The sequence below is a fragment of the Hyperolius riggenbachi genome, chromosome 1 (assembly GCF_040937935.1).
Source record: "Hyperolius riggenbachi isolate aHypRig1 chromosome 1, aHypRig1.pri, whole genome shotgun sequence".
Lineage (NCBI taxonomy): Eukaryota > Metazoa > Chordata > Amphibia > Anura > Hyperoliidae > Hyperolius > Hyperolius riggenbachi.
This window is the reverse complement of record NC_090646.1, coordinates 535,551,052-535,574,074: the sequence shown is the minus strand read 5'-3', so window position 1 is coordinate 535,574,074 and position 23,023 is coordinate 535,551,052. Positions and strand designations below refer to the sequence as shown.

Here is a 23,023-nt window from a genome sequence, read left to right as displayed (position 1 = left end):
TCAATCAGTTATCAGAAGGAAATAGAGTGTGTGTAGTGTGTGTACACAGACAGTGAGTGCACACACGCAGGAGCTAGTAGCCTATGAACAGTGACTGAGTGTCCTAGACTCCTAGTACAGTAAGAGTAAGTAGTAACAGTAAGTACAACTAACTAATTACAATAATCAATCAGTTATCAGAAGGAAATAGAGTGTGTGTAGTGTGTGTACACAGACAGTGAGTGCACACACGCAGGAGCTAGTAGCCTATGAACAGTGACTGAGTGTCCTAGACTCCTAGTACAGTAAGAGTAAGTAGTAACAGTAAGTACAACTAACTAATTACAATAATCAATCAGTTATCAGAAGGAAATAGAGTGTGTGTAGTGTGTGTACACAGACAGTGAGTGCACACACGCAGGAGCTAGTAGCCTATGAACAGTGACTGAGTGTCCTAGACTCCTAGTACAGTAAGAGTAAGTAGTAACAGTAAGTACAACTAACTAATTACAATAATCAATCAGTTATCAGAAGGAAATAGAGTGTGTGTAGTGTGTGTACACAGACAGTGAGTGCACACACGCAGGAGCTAGTAGCCTATGAACAGTGACTGAGTGTCCTAGACTCCTAGTACAGTAAGAGTAAGTAGTAACAGTAAGTACAACTAACTAATTACAATAAGCAATCAGTTATCAGAAGGAAATAGAGTGTGTGTAGTGTGTGTACACAGACAGTGAGTGCACACACGCAGGAGCTAGTAGCCTATGAACAGTGACTGAGTGTCCTAGAGACTCCTAGTACAGTAAGAGTAAGTAGTAACAGTAAGTACAACTAACTAATTACAATAAGCAATCAGTTATCAGAAGGAAATAGAGTGTGTGTAGTGTGTGTACACAGACAGTGAGTGCACACACGCAGGAGCTAGTAGACTATGAACAGTGACTGAGTGTCCTAGACTCCTAGTACAGTAAGAGTAAGTAGTAACAGTAAGTACAACTAACTAATTACAATAAGCAATCAGTTATCAGAAGGAAATAGAGTGTTTGTAGTGTGTGTACACAGACAGTGAGTGCACACACGCAGGAGCTAGTAGCCTATGAACAGTGACTGAGTGTCCTAGACTCCTAGTACAGTAAGTAGTAACAGTAAGTACAACTAACTAATTACAATAATCAATCAGTTATCAGAAGGAAATAGAGTGTGTGTAGTGTGTACACAGACAGTGAGTGCACACACGCAGGAGCTAGTAGCCTATGAACAGTGACTGAGTGTCCTAGACTCCTAGTACAGTAAGTAGTAACAGTAAGTACAACTAACTAATTACAATATTCAATTACAATAATCAATCAGTTATCAGAAGGAAATAGAGTGTGTATAGTGTGTACACAGACAGTGAGTGCACACACGCAGGAGCAGCTAGTAGCCTATGAACAGTGACAGTGAGTGTCCTAGTACAGTTACAGTATATATATAACTACAATACTAATACAATCAGTAGTAAAGGACAGCAGAAATACTGGTATAGAATAGAGAGAAATAAACAGAGGACAGGAGGACAGCTGCCCACACAGGCAAGGCCCTGAGGCCTAAAGCTGTAAGCCTGCAGCAGCTGGCCTGTCTCTATGTAACACAAAAGCTACTAACTAAAATACAATGTCTAACTAACTAACAACAATATAGGTGTGTATAGGAGGTGTATGTGAGCAAAAACGCTAGGTAAATGACCACAATAAAGCTCTTGCTAAGCCAAAGCACAAAGGAGCAACTCTCTCTCTATGCAAGTCTCAGGCAAGGACGGAGAAACGTAACATGGCGGCCGCTATTTATAGGGTAGGGGCTGGCCAGGGTCCCCCTCTGTGATTGGCTGCCGTCAGAGGGCCTGGGAGCCCTCTGATTGGCTCTAAGGACATCAATCTGGGCTATGACGCTATTCGAGCTCGGTACCGAGCTCGAATAGCGCCGTTTGCTCGAATAGCTCGAATAGTGAATGGGCTATTCGAGTGTACGCGAATAGCCCATTCGAATAGCTACAGCTATTCGGAGCTCGAATACCGAGCTCGAATAGCTGGAAAAGAGCTCGAATATTCGAGCTACTCGAATATTCGAGCTCTGCTGAGCACCACTGACAATAGCCACAGTAACTAGAGCGGCTGCAATGGAGCCCTGGAGGAGGTGGGTTCAGGTGGTCCTTAATGTGCTCCCTACTCTTCCTTTTTTCTTTTTATTCCATTCTGTGAATTTACATATTTGTGTCAATGTGTTGACTCACTGCTTGACCTCAATGATCCTATCTAGTGTAAGTCTAGTGTAAAGCTAAGTACCCACCAGAAGAGGAGATGAATCTGGAAATCTACAGCGATGGTAATGAACGTTCGTTCCCAGATACAAGTTCTGAAATCCTGCACAGTGGGAACAAATGATGGACGCAAACAATCGCTCAAACGATCATGGTAATATATGCAATAGTCTACAGGGATCTGAAGGATTGTTTATTCAGTGATCTGACATGATAGTCGCAATCTCTTCATGTCACTAAACACGACTGTGAAATCATGAGCATGTACCCATGGTCGCGAAATAATACAAATGACAATTCATTGTGAAAAAGTTCCCCGTCACAAAAAAAAGTAGCCGGAAAATCGTATTGTGGGTACAGACCCTACGTTTCTGGAGTGCTTAGAAGCAGCTATAAGCCTTTGCTCCTTTAAAATTAAGTTTTGTCCTAGGAGGTAACTTTGTCTGTTTAAAATAACTTTTTAGCACTCTGCAATTTAATACCAATAAGTAGATGAAAAGGAAGTGTCAAAATTATTTTCCTGTTTGCTGGTAAAAAGGTACTTTATTAACCACCCTGGCGTTCTGATAAGATCGCCAGGGAGGCTGCGGGAGGGTTTTTTTTAAATTAAAAAAAAACTATTTCATGCAGCCAACTGAAAGTTGGCTGCATGAAAGCCCACTAGAGGGCGCTCCGGAGGCGTTCTTCCGATCGCCTCCGGCGCCCAGAATAAACAAGGAAGGCCGCAATGAGCGGCCTTCCTTGTTTTGCTTACACCGTCGCCATAGCGACGAGCGGAGTGACGTCATGGACGTCAGCCGACGTCCTGACGTCAGACGCCTCCGATCCAGCCCTTAGCGCTGGCCGGAACTTTTTGTTCCGGCTGCGCAGGGCTCAGGCGGCTGGGGGGACCCTCTTTCGCCGCTGCTCGCGGCGAATCGCCGCAGAGCGGCGGCGATCGGGCAGCACACGCGGCTGGCAAAGTGCCGGCTGCGTGTGCTGCTCTTTATTTGGCGCAAATCGGCCCAGCAGGGCCTGAGCGGCAGCCTCCGGCGGTGATGGACGAGCTGAGCTCGTCCATACCGCCCAGGTGGTTAATAAGATGTGAAAATATCACCTGGGAGAAAAAGTGACTTGAATAAGGGCCAACGTTCATTGGGTTTGTAGAACATGGCAGAGAGGAATTCAACACAAGGATGGCTGCTTCAGATAAAAATTCTGAAGGATCTGTAAAAGCTGAGCATGGAAATAAAGGAGGTTGCTGCTGGTGCAGCCTATACAGTGTTAAGATCCAGTCACACCTATACCATAGTAAATAAGCCCTAATGTGGCTCACTTTACAGAAAGCACAGGAAAAGGCTTCTGGTTAATGTAGCACTTTCTGTCATTTGTAGGTTCACAGGATCCAGAGGTAATCATGTGTTTTATGATTACTCACCAACACATTCAGTTCCAGTAAGAGATGACTGAAAGCCTTCATTACAGTCACAGCGATAACTTCCGATACTGTTGACACAACGACCATTCTCACAGATACCAGGCTTGGTGCGACATTCATTCTCATCTGCAGTGAACCAGCACAAAAGTATAAAAGAACATTAACAGGGAATGTTTCACTGCAAACATTATGGACCAACCTGTTTGAATGTGTTTCACCCTGTCAGTTGCTGTATGACAACAGTCCCATATGCACAGTCACATGAGTAGATGGAGCCAGCCGCCTTTCTTTCCACGTTGAAATAATGAAAATTTACAGGGCAAAAAAACTCTCAGCAAGTGTCATTTTTTTTCTTAAATAATGCGTTGGGCCTGTCACATATAAAGGGGTCAATTCAAAAGAGCACAATAAAGATTGATGCCTATTTATAAAGATGTGATAAAGGTATTTCCCTAGTACCGCATTGCATCGTTTGCACAGAATAGCATAAAGGGAGCTAAACTTCTGTTGTCTTTTCTTCTTGCTGTTTCTCCTGGTTCTCATCATTATTCCTTGAAAAATGTGACTTTTGGCTAAAGTAAAATTTCAAGACAGGAAGAGGTAGGCTTGCTGTGATGTTCCCTCCTATCACCCTCCCATTCCCTTCTCCACCCCAACCAATTCACTCCTCTTAAGAGAAGGGAATGGAAGGGTGATAGGAGGGAACATCACAGCAAGCCTACCTCTTATTTTCTAAAAAAAAATACTTTAGATAAAATTCCCATTTTTCTAGGAGTGATTATAGGGGTCAGGGAAGAACAAGGAGAACAACAGGCAAGGCACAGAATTATGTGTATCCAGCATGAACATGGGTATAGCTTAGGTATAGCTTTGTGTCAGGTATCCTTTAAGCACAGCTGAGCCTAAAACACCCAATCAAAATTACCCTATTGATTTTCAAGGGGAATATTTAAATTGTTGCTATTCTTAATAGCACAGGCCAAATAACCTGCTTCGCTGGAAGCTGGGAAATTTGTCAACATTATACAAACAAAAAAGGTTTGTTTTATGAATGAATAGGTGCTCATACAGGCTCACATATGCAGAGTGCCCTCTTCTGTACTGGAACTAACCCTTTCTCTTGCACATTCTTATTTTCAATTTGGGCTGTTTAGAAATAACATGGATAAATGAATCAGTAGTCTCACCCATGCATCCCTCTCCATCCGGTCGGCGTGTCATTCCAGGAGGACAAATGCACATAAATGTTCCAATCAAGTTTTTACAAAGCATCCCTCTGGAGTCGCAGTCATGGAAGCCCTCTAAGCACTCGTCCAGATCTGTGACATTGCACAGGATAGTGAGGATTAACAGAGAGGTTCTTCTCTACAATTCCATAATAATAAGTTCTTACTGGCAAAACAAAATGTAACTTAGACTATATATTCACCTTTGCACATTTTCTGATCTTCTCTAAGAACATATCCAGCTGGGCATGTGCATTCATAGAACCCATATGTGTTAATGCACCTGAATGCACATATCAATGGGTTTAAGGCACATTCATTGATATCTGAAAAACAAACAAACATAGGATGTACAACTACGGTATATAAAAAACAAGTAAAGGGAAACCTAACCCTGACGCATGGTTTATACTCATTTACTGCAAAATAACTATTTCATGTTTTTAACTATTAACATATAAATAATATCATTTTTGGATAACTTAATTCCCCATTTAAATGTGCTGAAATGTCACTTGTTTGCTAAATCATGCATATATAGTATATTCCTATACATTAAGCTAATGATGGCTATCCAGACTGCACATACTAAAATGAACATATTGCTGTGTTAGGAAAACAGTATTCACATGAAAACAAGATGTGACCTGAATAACTGTAACACCTAGCTAGAAAGAACTGGCTTTCTGGCAAGTGCATAGGCTAGCTGTTTGGATAGAAGTCCCATTGATGTCAATTGACTGACCTGTTTTGCCCTGAGGAAAGGACCTGCATGTCTCAAACTGTTGGCTTTGTGTTGAGATCAATAAATATGTATTCCTTGGGAAGTACAAGACATTCATATGGATTACAAAGGAGGTGCTGTCAAAAATTTGGCTTGATAACACCGATTATTGTTTGGCATATATCAAGGGTGTTTGGGTTAAACACTGTTACCTACAATAAAATCAATGGTGGCTGTATTCGGGTCATTGTTCAAAATAGCAGAAATCCCCAGCAGGCCATTACCTTTTACTTTTGGGGTTTTGCAAAACTTGATTGCCTCCATCTTGATCTTGGCAAGCTTAGACTCTAAAAAGTTTTTTTTCTCACATTCTGGAACTTAAATAAGGCTCCCCCTGCCACGACAAACCCCAAGGCTTTGCCAAGGTCTAGCTATCTGGATCCAAGATCGTGGCAGATGGGCTAAAAAAAGCCAAAGAAACGGGGGGGGGGGGGGGCCTAGGCATGGGGGATCTTCACAAATAGCCAAGTCCAGCGGACCATGGCTTATCTAGCAATGAGGTTAACTACTGAGGTTTGGTTTTTCCTCTGAAAGCTGCTACGGTTATCTAGTGTATGAAACATGCTGAAAGCAAAATTATGGCACTGCCAAAAGTGGTTACCAGGCAAAAGGGATGGCTGTAATCATTGTGGTCACAAGAAGCCTCAAAATAATGCCCACAATGGGGCTCTGTGCGAAAACAAATATGCCTATTTTACTGTTATGGAAGCCGGGGCCATGACAGCGACAATAGCTATCTTGCATGCTCTAGTATTGGGCAGCCACTTTTAATGACTTTTGCAATACTTATTGTGTATATGATGAATATGTATATAATGTGATGTTAAAGAGGAACTGCAGTAAATATAATGTAATGAACAAAAGTACTTAATTTTTACAATAATCATGTATAAATGATTAAGTCGGTGTTTGCCCATTGTAAAATCTTTCCTCTCCCTGATTTACATTCTGACATTTATTATATGGTGACATTTTTACTGCTGGAAGGTAATGTCTGTGGAAGTAGCTGCTGCTTGCTTTTTTTGGCAGTTGGATATGGCTGTTCTTTCCCACAATGCAACAAGGCTCCCAAAGTGTGATGTCAGCACCATGGTCCTGACATTACACTGTGGGAGGGGTTTCAACACAATATCAGCCATACAAAGCACCCTGATGATCTGTTTGAGAAAAGGAAAATATTTCACATGGGGAAGAGGGTATCAGCTACTGATTGGGATGAAGTTCAATTCTTGGTCACCATTTCTCTTTAACACATCTTTATCAGATAATAAAAACAAGTAATTTACAATACCAGTACTTACCTTCACAATTCATCATCGGCCCAGGTTCAAATCCTTCATCACAGGCACATTCAAAACTACCAAGGACATTAGTACAGGTTCCATTGCCACATGGATTACCAATAACACATTCATCGGTATCTACAATTAAAATAATATTTGTATTAATTTTCAGTAAATCCTCTAAAGCATTCTGCAATCACTGTATAATATATAGGTTTTATTGGTGACTGTTCACTTCCTTGTAAACCACAAGGACACAGTGGATTGCCGCATACAACCTGACAATGGCTGAAATGAGTACTTACGTTTTTAAATACATGCTGTCACATCTTCTGAAATTTCATTGCTTTGCCTCAGAAGAAGCGGTTGGCCAAAAACACGTGTCAGGCTAATATTGATATTGACTATGCTGAGACATGGACTTTTATGATGTTTATTATACTTGCTGGCTATATTAGGCTTAGAATAAAAAGCTATACATCCTTTAGAAATCCTTCTGTTATGGACTTACTATGGGCCTGTTAAATCCTCATCCTGCTTTTTTTTTTCTCTTTACACATGCACATATAACCCCAGCCTCCAGCAATGACTATGGTGATCTCTACCTTGCTCTACGCAGGTAAAGGGTAAATGAGGCAGTGAAGTTAAGACAGAAGGCATCTCAATTTATATTCAACCTGGAGAAAGGGGGGTGAACAGCCTGCAAACTCATCAATATTTTTCTACAGTTGGTCTCCAGAAAACAGATGGGTAGAGCTACAATTTTGTGTACTTTCTACAGGGATTATAAAATACAAAACTAATTCTTACAGTATTTAAAACAGTTTATTTCTCTCCAGGCATTATAAAACATATTTTCCACAAAATAAATGTATCCAATACATTCTGGAAATGCAAATGTAGCACTGGGCTTCTGATTTATCATATCATATAAGTGTGTTACTGCAAGGCCCCAGTCTCTGAAGACCTGTTTCAACAGCTGGGAATGAATCAGCTCTATAATGTTGGCTCTCCTACAACCTGCGCAAATTAAGAGTCTATCATGTTTGGTTAGTGCCGATCTGTGCAACAAAAATAAAGATTTGTGCTGCTTGTATTTTGAAGATAATAGCAATTTTTTTTCAGACAATGATATCACCCAGCCCCTCTACAGCGGTGAACAGACAAGAAACTGGTATGGCTCAGTAGTGCTGCATTTGTGCAGTAAGAATCATTGTTTTATTGTTATCAGTTTGTTAGATGTTGAAGTTTTCATAAAGGTCAAAAGTTCACTCAGCTCACTACAATAGTGCACAGGATGGTCAACCTTTTGACCTTTCCAAAAGTTTGAAAATCTCAAACTATAAAATGTTTTTGTTTTGTTTTTAGCACAAATGGGCACAAAAGCAGCAACAACCAACCATACCAGTTTCATGTCTGGGTGTTGTTACTGCCTATAGAAAAAATAATTGCTTTTATCTTCAAAATGAAAAAAGCACAAATCTTTTTGCAGCACAAGTGTAGCACTAACCAAACACAATGACATTTTGAATAGTGCTGATTGTAGAGAGGTCAGTTTCATGAAACTCTGGGAATCCAAGAAAAAATACTTCAAGCACCCTTCATGCATGTGTAAGGCAGCATTCACCAGCTGTTGTTGTGGAAGTTGTTTTTTTTTTGTAACACTATATTTTATTCAAGATAACAATAAGTGTACAAGACGTAGAATGCAGTTGGGACTATAGAACCCGATAGGTATATACAGTACAGATATAACTTTTAACAAAATCTTCAGTCTGAAGTGACAGACTCAGAAAATGTCCCTGCAAGAATGTTCTGAGGTTAAGGAAGGACCAGAGAAGTTGGAGACCATGTTATGGGTGGAGTTCAGGAGCAGAGGTAAGAGATGAGTAGAGGTATCCTTGGGTCCATATAGACACATTCGCTGGGAGCAACCGAAAGGCGTATGAAAGGTTCTATAGAGGGTGTGTGGGAGGAGCTGAGGAGGGTTTCCTGTTCGAGAAAGAAAATTCTGGGTATTGACATCGAATTGGAGAGGAGGAAGAGGGGGGGGGAAGGGGGGGGAGGGCAAAGGGAAGAAAGGGGGGGGGTTAGTAAGACACAGTGTTCAGACAACTCCTTGAAGTGGGACTACAGGTACGGAAAGGGCCTGAGGTTTATAGGGCAGGGACCCTAGAAGGTCAGGGGGGTAGAAGGTCCGGGGTGGTAGTGGTCCAAGGGTCCCAAACTCTGTGGAACAAATCTTCGGTGTCTCTCAGAGAGGCCGTCATCTGTTCCATAGATTTGACCCAGTTTAATTTCAGTTTAACATCAGAGATATTGGGAGGTGCAATGTTTTTCCAGGCAGAAGCAATTGAGAGCCTGGTTGCAGTAAGGATGTGTGTGATTAGACGCATGGAGTGTTTATTTACACCTGGGATAGGTTTTCCTAGGAGCATATAGATCGGATCCAGAGGGACTGAGACATTCACTATTGATGATATCAGTTGGTGGGTCTCTTCCCATAGAGTGGTGATTTCTGGGCAGTGCCAAAAGATATGTTCTAAAGAACCTTTCTGAGGGCAGCCTCTCCAGCAGGAGTCTGGGGCGTTGGGATAGACTTTTGAGAGTACTTCTGGGGTTAGATACCATCTAAATAGGATTTTGTATATGTTCTCTTTTATGTGGGTGCATATAGAAGTGCGTTTGGCGTTCTCCCAAATATCTTCCCAGTCTTCTCTGCTAATGGTGGTCGAGAGTGCCCTCTCCCACTTTGTCATATAGGTATGTGAGGGTATGAGGCATCCTGAGTTGGATTGAAGGAGGGAGTAAATCTGGGAGATGAGCCCTTTTTGGTGTCCCTTAAGTGTGCATAGTCTTTCAAAGGTGGTGAGTGTGGGGAGGGTTATTGACTCCTTGGTATAATGCTGTAAGAAGTGGGAGATTTGGTTAATTTCCATGAGGGTCCTAGGGGAGGAGGGGATTTTTTCTCTTAAGGAAGATTGTGTGAGAAGTTTACCCGTAGCGAAGTCGGTCCAGCTTTTTAGATTAAAGAAGCCTCGCTGGTACCATCTGGCCATAAAGGTAGGAGAGGTGCCAGGGGGGAAGGCGGGATTGCCTAAGATGGGAAATAGTGGAGACGGATGAGATTTCAATTCTGCGGAGGAGGGTATTGTTTTCCAAAGTTTAAGGGTAAATGTAATGGTAGGGAGGATAGATTTATCAATCAGGGTAGGCGGGTTTGCAGACCATATAAGAGAGGCCAGAGACAGGGGGGAAACCTCGGTGGCTTCAATTATGGCCCATTTGGAGTATACTCTCAGATCCGACCATTCCTTCAGTTGTCGCAAGTGTGCTGCCTGGTAATAATGCTTTAAGTGGGGCAGTCCCAGCCCCCCTTGCTCTCTTGATGAAAACAAGACAGTTTTTGCAACTCTGGGACGTTTATGGTTCCACACAAATTTTAAGAAGGCAGATTGGAGCTTGGACAACTGGGCCGAGGGGACTTGGACCGGGAGGGTTTCAAACAGGTATAGAATGCGTGGTAATATGTTCATCTTTAGAGAGTATATTCTCCCAATCCATGATATTTTGTAGGCTGTCCATTTATGGAGGTCTTGGAGTATGTTATGGATGAGGGGTGGGAAGTTATGCTTATAGAGAGAGGAGTATGAGGATGTTAAGTTGATTCCTAAATATTTCAGGGTATGAGATCTCCAATGATACGAGTAGTATGTTTTCAGGGAAAGGAGTAAGTCCGGGGGAATTTTGATTGGGAGGGCTTCGGTTTTATCTTTATTTAGTTTGAACCCCGAGATTGCTTCATAGTTGGAGATGGTGGAGTGAAGGGCTGGGAGGGAGGTCAAAGGGCTAGAAAGGGAAAGTAGGATGTCGTCCGCGAAGAGGGAAATTTTATGTTCATGGGCGCCTTGTTTTATACCTAGAATGTCTTTGTTAGTCCTAATAGCACTAGCCAGGGGTTCGATGCTAATAGCAAATAGTAGGGGGGATAGGGGGCAGCCCTGCCTTGTGCCGTTCTTAATCTTGAATGGTTGTGGGGGGGCGAAAGGAAGTTTGACTGTGGAGGTGGGAGAAGAGTATAGAAATTTAAGCAGCGTGATAAATGGGCCTGAAAAGCCTTGATGCTCTAGCACTTTAAAGAGAAAAGGCCAGGAAAGCCGGTCAAAGGCTTTTTCCGCATCTAAACTCAGAAGTAGCGAGGGTTTGCCTTCCCTATTCATCATTGATATAAGGTTGACCGCTTTCCTGGTGTTGTCTCCAGCCTGTCGTCCGAGGATAAAGCCAACCTGGTCATTGTTAATTAAAGAGGTGAGGATAGGGTTGAGACGGTTGGCAAGGGTTTTGGTGATAATTTTTAAGTCAGAGTTTAGGAGGGAGATTGGCCTGTAGCTTTGGGGGAGTTGGGGGTCTTTGCCTTCTTTGGGGATCACAGTGAGAAGGGAAGCTAACATAGTGCAGGGAGGGAAAGAGCCTTGCATTATTTTTGAGGCCAAGGAAGCTAAATGTGGGAGTAGGATATTTTGAAATTTTTTATAGTAGGAGTAGGGTAGTCCATCAGGGCCAGGGGATTTAGAGGAGGGGAGAGATTTGAGAACTTCTGCAAGTTCTAAAATGGTGATGGGGGAGTTAAGTACTGTCCGCTGAGATTCTGAGAGTTGGGGGAGGTTCAGAGGTGCAAGGAAAGAGTCAACTTTGGATAGAAAAGTTGGGTCAGTATTGTGGTCGGGGAGGTTATACAGTTGTTCGTAGTAGCGAGTGAAAATTTGAGCAATCTTATGGGGGTCATAGTGTGTATGCCCATTGGGGTCCTTCATTGCGTAAATGAGTTGTTGAGAGTCTTTTGGGTTTAGCTTGCGGGCTAGGATAGTGTGAGGCTTATTTCCTCTTTCGTAGAAGAGTTGTTTGGTCCATCTAAGACTTTTTTCAACTTGGGTTGTTTGTAAAGCGCGGATGCTTTGTTTAAGTTGCTGAATTTGGGTGAAGTGGGCCTGGGTTGATTCAGTCTTGTATAAGGATTGAGCTTTGGACAAAGCTGAGTGAAGGGATGTAAGTTTTAGGGAAGAGAGTTTTTTTCTTCTGGAGCCCTCTGCAATGAAGAGGCCCCTAATGTAGGCTTTGTGTGACTCCCATAAGATGCCATAGGATGAGACCGAGTCTAGGTTGGTCTGGAAAAATGAGTGTAGGTCCTTGTCGAGTTTGGAGGTAAAGGTTTTATCTTGAAGTAAGGTCTCGTTTAGTCTCCAGTGGAAGGGTCTATGGGTTTTATGAAGCCAGTCTAGTTCCAGAGTGACGCTATGATGGTCTGACCATGCTACTGAGTGGATGTCGGAGTTTAGAATTGAGGGGATCAGGGTGGCATTGGAGAAGAAATAATCTAATCTAGAGTGGGATGCGTGTGGGGGGGAAAAGAAGGTGAATTCGATTGAGGTGGGGTTAGTAATTCTCCAGAGGTCTAATAATTTGTATTTCCTCATGAGGATTCTAAATTTTCGAGAATTGCGGTCATGGGAAGCAATGGAGGGCGTCGAAGTGGGAGAGCTCCGATCCATGGCTGAGGAAAAAGCTAAGTTAAAGTCTCCGCCTAGGATGAGGGGACCTGAGGAAACCTTTTGGAGCTTTGTGAGAAAGGAGGAAAGGAAGGATATTTGCTGGGTATTTGGGATATATACATTTGCGAGGGTTATGGGTTTGCCAGCTAACATTCCTAGTATGATCAGATAGTGTCCCTTGGGATCCTGAATAGTTTTGGTGATCTGTAGTGGTAAGGAGCTTTTACAGAGAATTGCAACCCCAGCCCGTTTGGATGGACCAGAGGCCAAATATAACCCAGAGTAGAGTTTGTTCCCCAGACGTACCTTATCTTGTGTACGAATATGGGTCTCTTGGAGCATAGCTATATCTATGTCCATTCTCTTGAGGTCCCGGAGGAGAGAAAGCCTCTTCTGGGGGATATTTAGGCCCTTTACATTTAGTGTAAGGATTTTAACCATAGTCTGTAGGGTAGGAAGAGCTGATGAGGGGAGGAGGGGCTGAACACTGTGTCCTGGATAGGGGGTGGTGAATTAGCTGAATGGTATTCGATGTCAAACACCTAAACAGATGGAACAAGAGCATATATAACAGTAACACAATTAACATCACATTCCAACAGGAATAAAAACAAAAAAAACAAAAGCCTCTGCAAAAGATGAGGCCACATAGAGTAGCAACCAATAGCAGTTGCTGGAGTGAGGTCATTCCAGGGGATACCGAGGTCGTAGCGAGCCCAGGATCCCTGGGTATGAGTCTCCGAGGGCAGATGCTGGTGCACCAAGATGAAAGCCCGAGGGCCCGGCATCAGCAAAATAGAAGATAACATGAGGGTTACCAACCAAGAGAGAGCTATAGTACTGTAGAAAAGAAAAAAGCTTCATAATACTTATGACCTGTGTAAGCACGTACACCTAGCTAGGAGGGTAGATGTTAAACATTATGTTGGTACAGGTAATCTATTTAACTAAATCAAAGTGAGGGAGGCTGAAGGTGTTCAACTAGGTAGAGCGTCCATGTCCTCTGAGTTTTGCGGGAAAGTAAGGCTTCTCATCGGGACTGTGGACCATTCCGAGATATGGCGTTGTTTCCTTGGTGGGGAGGAGGTGCTAGGAGAGCGAAGGAGTGAGGTGGACAGTGGTGGAGGCATTTTGAGGCCCATCTGGCGTAGAAACAAGGGGGCATTGTCAATGTCTGAGACAGTGAAGGTCATTCCATTTCTGGTCACCATAAGACGGAAGGGGAATCCCCACTTGTAAGGGATGTGGGAATCCCTAAGGAGCTGGGTGACAGGTTTGAAGGCCCTTCTTTTAGCCAAAGTTATGAGGGAGAGGTCGTTGTAAACGTGGAGTTCATCCCCTTTAAAGGTGATCGAAGGGGTCTTTCTAAGGGCTTGCAGGACGGCCTCCTTTGCTTCGTAATAGTGAAGCCTGGTAATGATGTCTTTGGGTCTCTGTGCTGAGGGGGAGCGTTCGCCCAGAGATCTGTGGGCTCTATCCAGACGCCAGAGTTCATCTGGAACATCAGGGGCTACCGACTTGAAGAATTCGGTAAGGTGGGGAACGATCTGGTCAGGTCTGATAGACATGGAGACCCCTTTGATTCTAAGGTTTTGGCGCCGCTCTCTATTTTCCGAGTCCTCCTGGGCTGTGCGGAGTGACTTAAGGTCTGAGAGCATAATCTGATGTTCATCTTCTAGGTCTGCTTGTTTCTTAGAGAGAGTATCTACCTTCCCCTCCAAGGTGTTAGTGCGGTCTCCCAGCCCAGCTATGTCTGCCTTAAGATCGTGCAGCGCTGAGAGCATGAGCTGCTGGAGGGAATCATGCATGCAGCGATAGTGTCTGTCTAGGGCTGTTTCAAGGAGTGAAGCTGTGATCGGCGTGGTGTCTGCTGCAATACTGGCCTGTGAGTCAGCGTGGTTGGGCGCATCGGCGCCATCTTGAGAGCCAGTGGGGCGGACGAAGCGATCCATCGTGCCGCTCTGCGGAGAGGTCTTGGCGGAGGCTTTGGTTGGCATCTGCTGCGGGGAGTGTGCAGGGAACGATCCCGATAGGAGCCGCGTGTCCAGTGCTGCGGGGAAGCGTAAGGCGGCTCTGCTTAGGGAAGTGCGGGCGGGAGCTCCTGTCTCAGGCGGCCATCTCGGAAGCGCCGCGCATGCGCCCTCGTTGTGGAAGTTGTTTTAATAACATGGATAACCGATAGTAACTGGAAGGTTGACATTACGTAAAAGAGAAATCTCAGTCAGTCACAGGTGCCCCAGAATGATTGTCAAGTACGACAACACAAATGAAGCATTCTGCAATTCACCTGACAAGGGAGTACTTAGGCTTAGAATATTACTAGAGCATAGCTTCCTAGTCAAAGGATACACACTTATTCTGAAAGAACCTGCCCCAGTTACTATATCAGTGTCGGACTGGGAGGTGGAAAAACTGGGGAAATCCACCTGCTGGCCAAGCAGCAGTAACCCTGTGTTATCACTCCCAATAGAAACCTGCAGCAAATCTTCACTGTGAGCAGCAACACCTGATTACTGCTGCTTGGCCAGCAGGTGGATTTCCTCAGCCTTTCCAGCTCCCAGTCCGACACTGTACTATATATATATTGCCTATCAATGCTGGCACATTGCTATCTCATTTTAGCCATAGCATACAGGTTCAGTAGCTACATTTCCAGACAGTTAAAAACTAAATAATAGGCCTTTATTAACCACAGGTTTTTTCCCCTTCAAAAGCTCTTCGCATTCATTCGGTAATAACTTTATTGCTAATTATCACACTGAAATGATCTATATATTTTTTGCAGGACAAACTAGGCTTTATTTGGGCAGTACTTTATGCTAAGAATTATATTATTTTATATGCATTTTACAGGGAGGAAGAAAAAAAATGAAAAATTTATCCCGATTATTCCAATGTTTAAATTGTGTCCCTAGTACAATGTATGGCGATAATATTTTATTTTGGGTTGGGGTGAAGGAGTTAAAAAATAATGATATGTATTTAATATTTCTATGGTAAGTGTATAATGGTGTATTTTTGAAGCATTTGTACTTTTTGGCCACAAGATGGTGATATACTAACTCCATTTTCTAAAAATAGAAAACAGAACCAAGTGTTTACATGCGTTTGCAGGTGTTTATAAACAGGGACGTAAAAAAGCGTTGCTAAGAAGTTGCTAAGTGGTTAATCACCTATATAAAAAAAAGAAATTTGTTTTGGAATTTTGGAAGCTAATCAAGGAAAACTACAGTTAAAACCATGTCACTGGTTTGACTCCGGTCTGTATTTACTAACATTTATGTTATGTTGGTAGCATACATACCGGTAGTTTGAACTATGCAAATTGCTTAAAGTGTAACTGTCGGGCATAAAATCAAAAATCAATTCTTTATTTTTATCTGGTAAACAAGTAATACGGATCCTAACCAGGCAATCCAAAAGATAAAATCTCTATTACTTTTCTTGTTTATAAATGATCATTCTCCAGTTTACCTGACTCTTATTTGGTACGTTGCCGCACAAAGGACGTTGCAGGGCATGCTGGGTTGTCTTTTTTTTTGCTTCTTTATTTCCCCTCAGACTTAACTAATTTACAGAAGTAAAAAGGGACAACCCAGCATGCCCTGAAACTTCCTTTGTGCAGCAAGGTATCAAATAAGAGTCAGGTAAATTGGGGAATGATCATTTATAAACAAGAAAACTAATAGTGATTTTAACTTTTAGATTGCCCGATTAGCATCCTTATTACTTGTTTACCAGATAAAAATAAATAATTGATTTTTGTTTTAATGCCCGACAGTTACACTTTAAGATGCACTATGCAAATAATGTATACATTACCCATGCTTTCACTTAGAAAATAACACATGTAATATGGGCAACAACACACTTATACTTTTTGTATAGCACGTGTTGCCCATTTTTCAAAACTCGCACTAAACCTTTAGGTGTGAAATGAGTGCAACGTCATAGGAGATAGTCATTAATCAGTCATTAAACAACTTGTCACGGACCATGTGATTGTTGTTTAAGCTTCAGATAGGCTCATTAAGATCACAGGATTTCGTGTCACGTACACATTTTGTTAAGAGCCCACAAGAACCAGAAATGATGGGTGGTCACATGATCATGACCACCCAGTGTGAGGCTTGAAAACTTATCACATACTTCTTCAAAGTCCTTTTTACAGGAGGCTTTATGGGGGAGAAACTAATTGTCTCTCCTACGTTTTCCTTTATTTCAGTTTTTAATGGCACTTTTTGAATCTAAATTACAGCTTTCTATTTAAGTTGAGAAGAACAGAGAAAATAAAATACATTTTTAAATTTAGCAGGACGACTTAAAGGCAATAAAGGATTAGCTGACGCATACAAAATAAGCCATATTTATGTGTATGATGAAAATGAGTACATAAATCATACAGATCAATTTCTTTAGAACCTATTTATCAGCACATGCCACCTACCTACACATGTTACTCCAGTATAATCTAGATTATAACCCATTGGACACTCGCATCTGAAAGATCCATCAGTATTAATACAATGACCATTTGCACAAATTCCTGGATTTTCTAGGCATTCATTGATATCTAGAAAAAGCAAAAGTACAAAAAGCATATAAAATACATTTAAGGTAAATATACATATTATGACAAAAAAAATTACAAGAACAGTTCTTACTTCCAGTTGTATATCAATTGGAACAGTAACTAAAGTATATACTTGATACAGATGTAATATTGTGATTGGGACATATTACATTACTTCAATTCTTTAAAAGATATTGATGCTAATGATATGTAGACATACTGTAAGTGCACATGAAATTGGAGCAAAAATGGAGCAGTGTCTCATAGCAACCAAATTAAATAAAGGGGTAAATAAAATAAAGATCCTGACTGGCTGGTCTGAGCAGATTTTGACCCGGCTTTAGTTTAATCTCGTCTTGCTAAAGCTGCCTCTGTGAGTAAGGTAAGCTGAATATGCACAACCTTGGCTGTAAAACCATCTCCAATCTTACCAAATCCTCTAACCATAATGTTTCTTCTGGTCACCCAACACTAACTAATACTTATCTTTCACCACGTTGTCCATAATTTTGGCCCTACAATAATGTCCATCATTTTGGCCCTACAATAATCTCCTCGGTCACTTGAAGTAATTTCAGCACTAGGTACTGAAAGTATCAACACGGTCAAGGAGCAGGTGGTTTAGCCAAGCGCTAGTACTCAAAAGTAAGGTGAAAAGAAAAATCACCTTTTTCATGTCAGTAAGCCTGTTACTGGGACAGGAAGTGATAAACAATTCTCTACAACTGCAGCAAAAGTATGGTGGAAATTCAAATTCCTGCTTATTTTATCCACGGTTTTGTATGATTTTCCATCTTAAGTGCACAGCTATACACTGTGAAGTAAAGATCACCTGAATTGGATTAAGGACGGACAGGACTTCAACTGCTGCTAAAAAGGCAACTTCTCATATGGATATCCTGAATCTATAAAAACTGACTGAATTGAGATCACTATCGCTGTATTTGTGTTTATTCTTTAAATAAACCTCAACAGGCAATTACCTTCTCTGGTGTCTCCAATACCTGGTATGGTACCGTGCTTGAATGGACATAAGTCTGGGAAAGCCACTGAAAGAGAATAAAGACATAGAATAATTAAAAATAATAAAACAGATTTGCTATGAAGTTATTTTGTATTTGTAATGAATTTCTAGTAAAAAGATCAGAGCAGTATGGCAAACATCACAGACATGGTAGACAAGACAAAACATAACAGCGCTGCAGCCAAACCAGATCAGAGCGCAGAGGTTTGGCAATGTAAAGTGAAAGGCAGGAAGAGCCAGCTGAAAAGGCAGGCGTCTGACTATTATCATCCTCCTTCCCAATCATTTTTCCACTGCATTCAATGTAAAAATCGGACTTGACTTTGGCTGTTCTCCAACCACAAAGTGTCTCGCCCTTGGCCAGAACATCAGTGTTTCTACTAGCTGGCATCCGTAACATAAAACCATGAAAAAGCAAACACAGGTCAGAACATTTCTGCCTTTGTCTACTATGAAGTCTACTTATAAAATCAGACAACTCCAGGAATTTCTAACTGCCTCCATTATCTTAAGGCCCATACCCACGACGCAATTTTCCCATACGATTTTTCTCAGAGAACAATTTTATTCCGCAATAATGTGCAACATCGTTTAATTGAAATTCAGTAAATTATGTTTTTCATTATGCATGCCGCCCCCAGCGATTGTTTGTTTTTGAATGACCACCATGTTGCATTAAATTACAGAGGATCGTTCTGATCCTCATTGACTTTCGGGGTTTTGCCATGATCATGTAAACAATCGTTTATGATGGCGCAAACAACGCTTCCAGAATGGGGGAACAATTGTTTGTCAGTGGAGATCCCCCAATCAATCTGGCTATGATCTGCCCATGGGTACTTAGCTTAACACTTAATGCACTTTCAAAACCCCTAATACTCCCCAATGTGATTGCTGGGGACTTAACTTCAGAGGCTCATTGTAAAAAAGTAAGATCCACCAAATCTCAGGGTGGACATTGCCAGAAACATTTCTAGTGAATGTAACATTTTTGGAACACTATAAAAGTGGTGTTCACAGAGGAAGAAGAATGAATCCAGTTGAGCATCTGTTCTTAAGGGATGTAATTGTAATGTAATTGTAATGATAGTGAACATGCTTTATAAATATCAGTAGATGGAAACAGCAATATACAATATACATATTTTGAGCATATTAAACATTTTAATTGTGAGCATATTTTTGAACAAAATACATTTTAGACAAATCCGACAACCCCCCCTTCTGTACACAGAACGAGCACTGTTAATACAGCGCAGGAGATTATGGACGCAGCCGGCGCCACCATAGGCCATAATAGGAATTACGGCTACAGCGGCGCAAAGTGAGTACCTTCGGCGCCGTCAGAAGATGGAGCTTAACGCTTTCGGGACCGGCCGCATTACCCCCCTAAAGGACCAGGCGTTTTTGCTAAAAGGGGGGGCGCATTTGAGGGGTTAGGGCAGCCGGATCCCTGCAGGGTCTTGCTGGGCAGGGTCCTCTCATGGTGGCCAGGCGTCCCCCCTTCATGCAGACCTCTTCACTCACCTTCCAGGCTCCAGCAACGAGCCGCAGTGGACCCCTCTGCTCCGGCCGGCATCTCTGCTCCTACTGCCGCTCAGTTCCGGGTCGCAACTTGATGACATCATCAAGCTGGGACCCGGCGCTGATGTCAGAAGGAGCAGAAATGCCGGAAAGAGCGATGGGGAGCGCCGCTCGGCACGGGAATGGCAGGGAGGTGAGTGGATCCTCTTCTTTCCCCCCTACCGCCGCAGTTGTCAAATTGATCACTACGATCCACCGGCGATTGTAGTGATCATGTGATCAGCAGCCATATGCGATGGCTGCTGATCACTGAGGGGAGATATCAGCTGTCATATGACAGCTTAATCTCCCCTCTCCAGTGCGCATGTTCGCGGCGGGACGGTTCGTTAGCGCGGACGTTGAATCAACGTCCAGTCATGACGGCAGCACCACCTGCTGGACATAGATTTAACCTACGTTGGTCCCCAAAAGGTTACGTTACTTTTAAAACACTGTAATTCGGCTGTTAGCAATAGCTGGAAGCCGAATTACATAATTCCTCACCATCCACATCAACCTGGACTGGGACTAGTAAGTAACACCGCCGGGACTTGTGCAGGAGCAAGGTAAGACTTATATCTGCTTTATCCTGCGCCCAAGTCTCCCAGCGGCATATTCATAGGTATGCAGAATTGGACATAGAGACCTCCTTAGAATGAAATATAGAAAGAAGCATTTGTTCCATCACACCTACCTTCTCCTTCCTTGGGGCAGAGTTCACAAGGATCTCCCCAGCCTTCCCCAGGCACCTTGCTACAGCAGCATGCTGCCTTGGTGCTATTGTAAGCTTTGGGCACCGAGCATTTTCCATTCTCAAATCTAGTGAAACAGAAGCTTTGGCGGGTATCTGTGGAAATAAGCGGAAATACACTTTTCATTCTTTTTTTTTTTCTCTCTCTTATCTGGTTGTTTCCATAAACATGCTTGTTCTTCTTTTTTTGATGTCAACAAGGTCATGGGATTTCCTTTTTTATAATTCTCTATCTGCATGCACTATTGATGCAGATTTCTTAGTACTATCATGGCTGCAATAGTTTGCTATGTGATTTATTATTATTCATTTTATTACAATCTTCTTCCAGGTGTACCCTTCATACTACTTTGCAACCATCAGCAATAGTAATACATACCGTAACATCTTCTCCCATTGTCTGATAAAACAAATCCTGGCGGGCAGATACATTGAAAGCTTCCAGGTGTGTTTGCACATGTCCCGAAAAGACAAATATTGGGTTCCTCTGTGCATTCATCAATATCTATAAAGTAAAGCATGTAGTATAGTTAAAATATTGTCTAATATCAATTCCTTTAATATGACTTATTACACTGCTGGTTTCCCCTTATGTTTCTGAACATCGTATTTGCTGTTATACTGAATGTTATATTTCCAGCCATATTCTGTTGCTTCAGAATGTTTTTTGTGATCTTGACTCTTTTGGCTACCTAGTCTACAGTCTTTTCTTGTATGTACCATCAGGGGCGTAACTACAGGTGAGCAGCCCCTGTGAGCGCAGAGGGGCCCAGTGCAATTAGGGGGCCATCACTACTTCTTCACTCCCTCCGATAAATGGGTCCATCCTTCAGATCAGGTGGTTTTTGTGGCTACATTTGTTATGGATGTGAAGATTACGATGTCCGCACTTGTTTTATGACCCTTGCAAGATGGACCCCTAGAATATAAGGGTCATCAGGGGTAGACAAGGTAAAGGGTGTGAACATTGGGGGCAATCAAAGCTTTGCTGGGGGGGGGGGGCTCACACTTTGTAGTTGTTACACTCCTGTGTACCATGTTTTTGTGCAACTGAAAAAACATTTTTCTATAATATTACTTATTAAAAAAAACAACAGAAATTTACTTTTGAATCTCCCACTCTTTTCCTGTTTAAAATATTCTGTGCTCAGACAGTGATAATCTACCTGTAATGTAGACTAGAATCACCAAATTAAATCCAACTCTGTGTTTGCAAGTTATGTAGTCCTTAGAACTTTAGGCAACAAGAGCTTTCACCATTTGAATACAGCTTGTGTATTACCTCTTCTGAATATGGCATGACAGAATACATAGGCACTTCTCCTAGGTGAGAATCCATCCTACTTGTTGCTGCTGTAGTGCCTTAGCAAGGGCCGAATTTCCCATAAGGCACTGTAGGTACTTGCCTACTGGCACCTAATGTGGGAGAGGTGGTCCCTCCTCCTCAGATCACAGAACTCAGGAGCTTACAGTCTACTCCCTGCCTCATATCGGTGACTTCAGGCACTTACACCCTAATCCTTGTCTCATGTCACATAGGAAGACATGAGGCAGTGATTAGAGTTTAAGATTCTAAGGACAGTTAGTGACATAAGGAAGGCATTAGAGTTCAGAGTAACTTAGGGGTGTGGACTGTGTTCAGGGGTGGAGTTTTTGCGCCAGAATGCCTGTGCCTACAGGCCTCTGAGTTGTAAATCCGGCCTTGGTCTTAGCTGTTAACAACTTCATAGAATAACTTTATTAGCATCCGACTAGTGTCTTAGCAGCTGTGTCCAGTAGCAGCAACCAAGCCTCTCATATGATTATCTGTAGCTCTGGCTATTACAGGGTTATAGGAAAACAACATAAACTAAGAACTGCTGAATGTGTTTTTTTTCTTGATAGTAAATACATCTCCCTTCCAAGATGAAAAGCTCTAAAACCCTTCAGAAAGATCTGAGACTTTTCACAGCTCTGAGACGGCATCAAGTCTTGGCTATTAACTGCGTGTTTTATGCCTCTTGCCAAGCACTACTGTTCCAGAGACGCTGATATTGAGGAGACTGTCTGTACGCTGACATATGCAGAAACACTTATCTGCAAGAATGCAAACATGTCCTTTCCTTTTAGTGAGAGACCTTTATTTCTGTGTACTTTGTATTTGCTCTGATTTTTTATGTATATTGGAATATCATTGGTTTGTAGTATAATGTGTTGAAAGAAGAAAGTAGTTTGTAGATCAGTTTTTCAGGAGAAAAACAGACCTAAGCAGCGAATGACCATGGATCTCCCTGATATTAAAAGAGACCCCCTTTTCTTTTCAAACTGCCTGATACAGTTGGCTACATAAACTATTAGCTAAATCAAACTTAAAGAGGAACTGTAGTAAAAATAACGTAATGAAAAAAGTGTTTCATTTTTAAAATAATTATTTATAAATGATTTGTTCAGTGTTTGGTCACTGTAAAATCTTTCCTATTCCTGATTTACATTTTGAAATTTATAACATGGCGACTTCTTTACTACTGGCAGGTGATGTCTGTGGAAGGAGATGCTGCTTTTATGGCAGTTGGAAACAGCTGTAATTTCCCACAATGCA

General features: G+C 42.2%; 1 protein-coding gene across 1 annotated transcript in view; it reads right to left on the bottom strand.

Moving 5' to 3' along the window:
- The window catches only part of FBN2 (fibrillin 2), a 341,314-nt gene that overhangs the window by 46,464 nt on the left and 271,827 nt on the right, over positions 1–23,023 (bottom strand). The window contains exons 49-56 of the mRNA XM_068246690.1: positions 20,825–20,950; positions 20,389–20,541; positions 18,091–18,156; positions 16,982–17,107; positions 7,004–7,123; positions 5,122–5,244; positions 4,880–5,011; positions 3,693–3,818 (exon numbers count right to left, since the gene is read on the bottom strand). Of these exons, the coding sequence (XP_068102791.1) occupies positions 3,693–3,818; positions 4,880–5,011; positions 5,122–5,244; positions 7,004–7,123; positions 16,982–17,107; positions 18,091–18,156; positions 20,389–20,541; positions 20,825–20,950 (972 nt within the window). The remainder of the gene's footprint in view (positions 1–3,692; positions 3,819–4,879; positions 5,012–5,121; positions 5,245–7,003; positions 7,124–16,981; positions 17,108–18,090; positions 18,157–20,388; positions 20,542–20,824; positions 20,951–23,023) is intronic.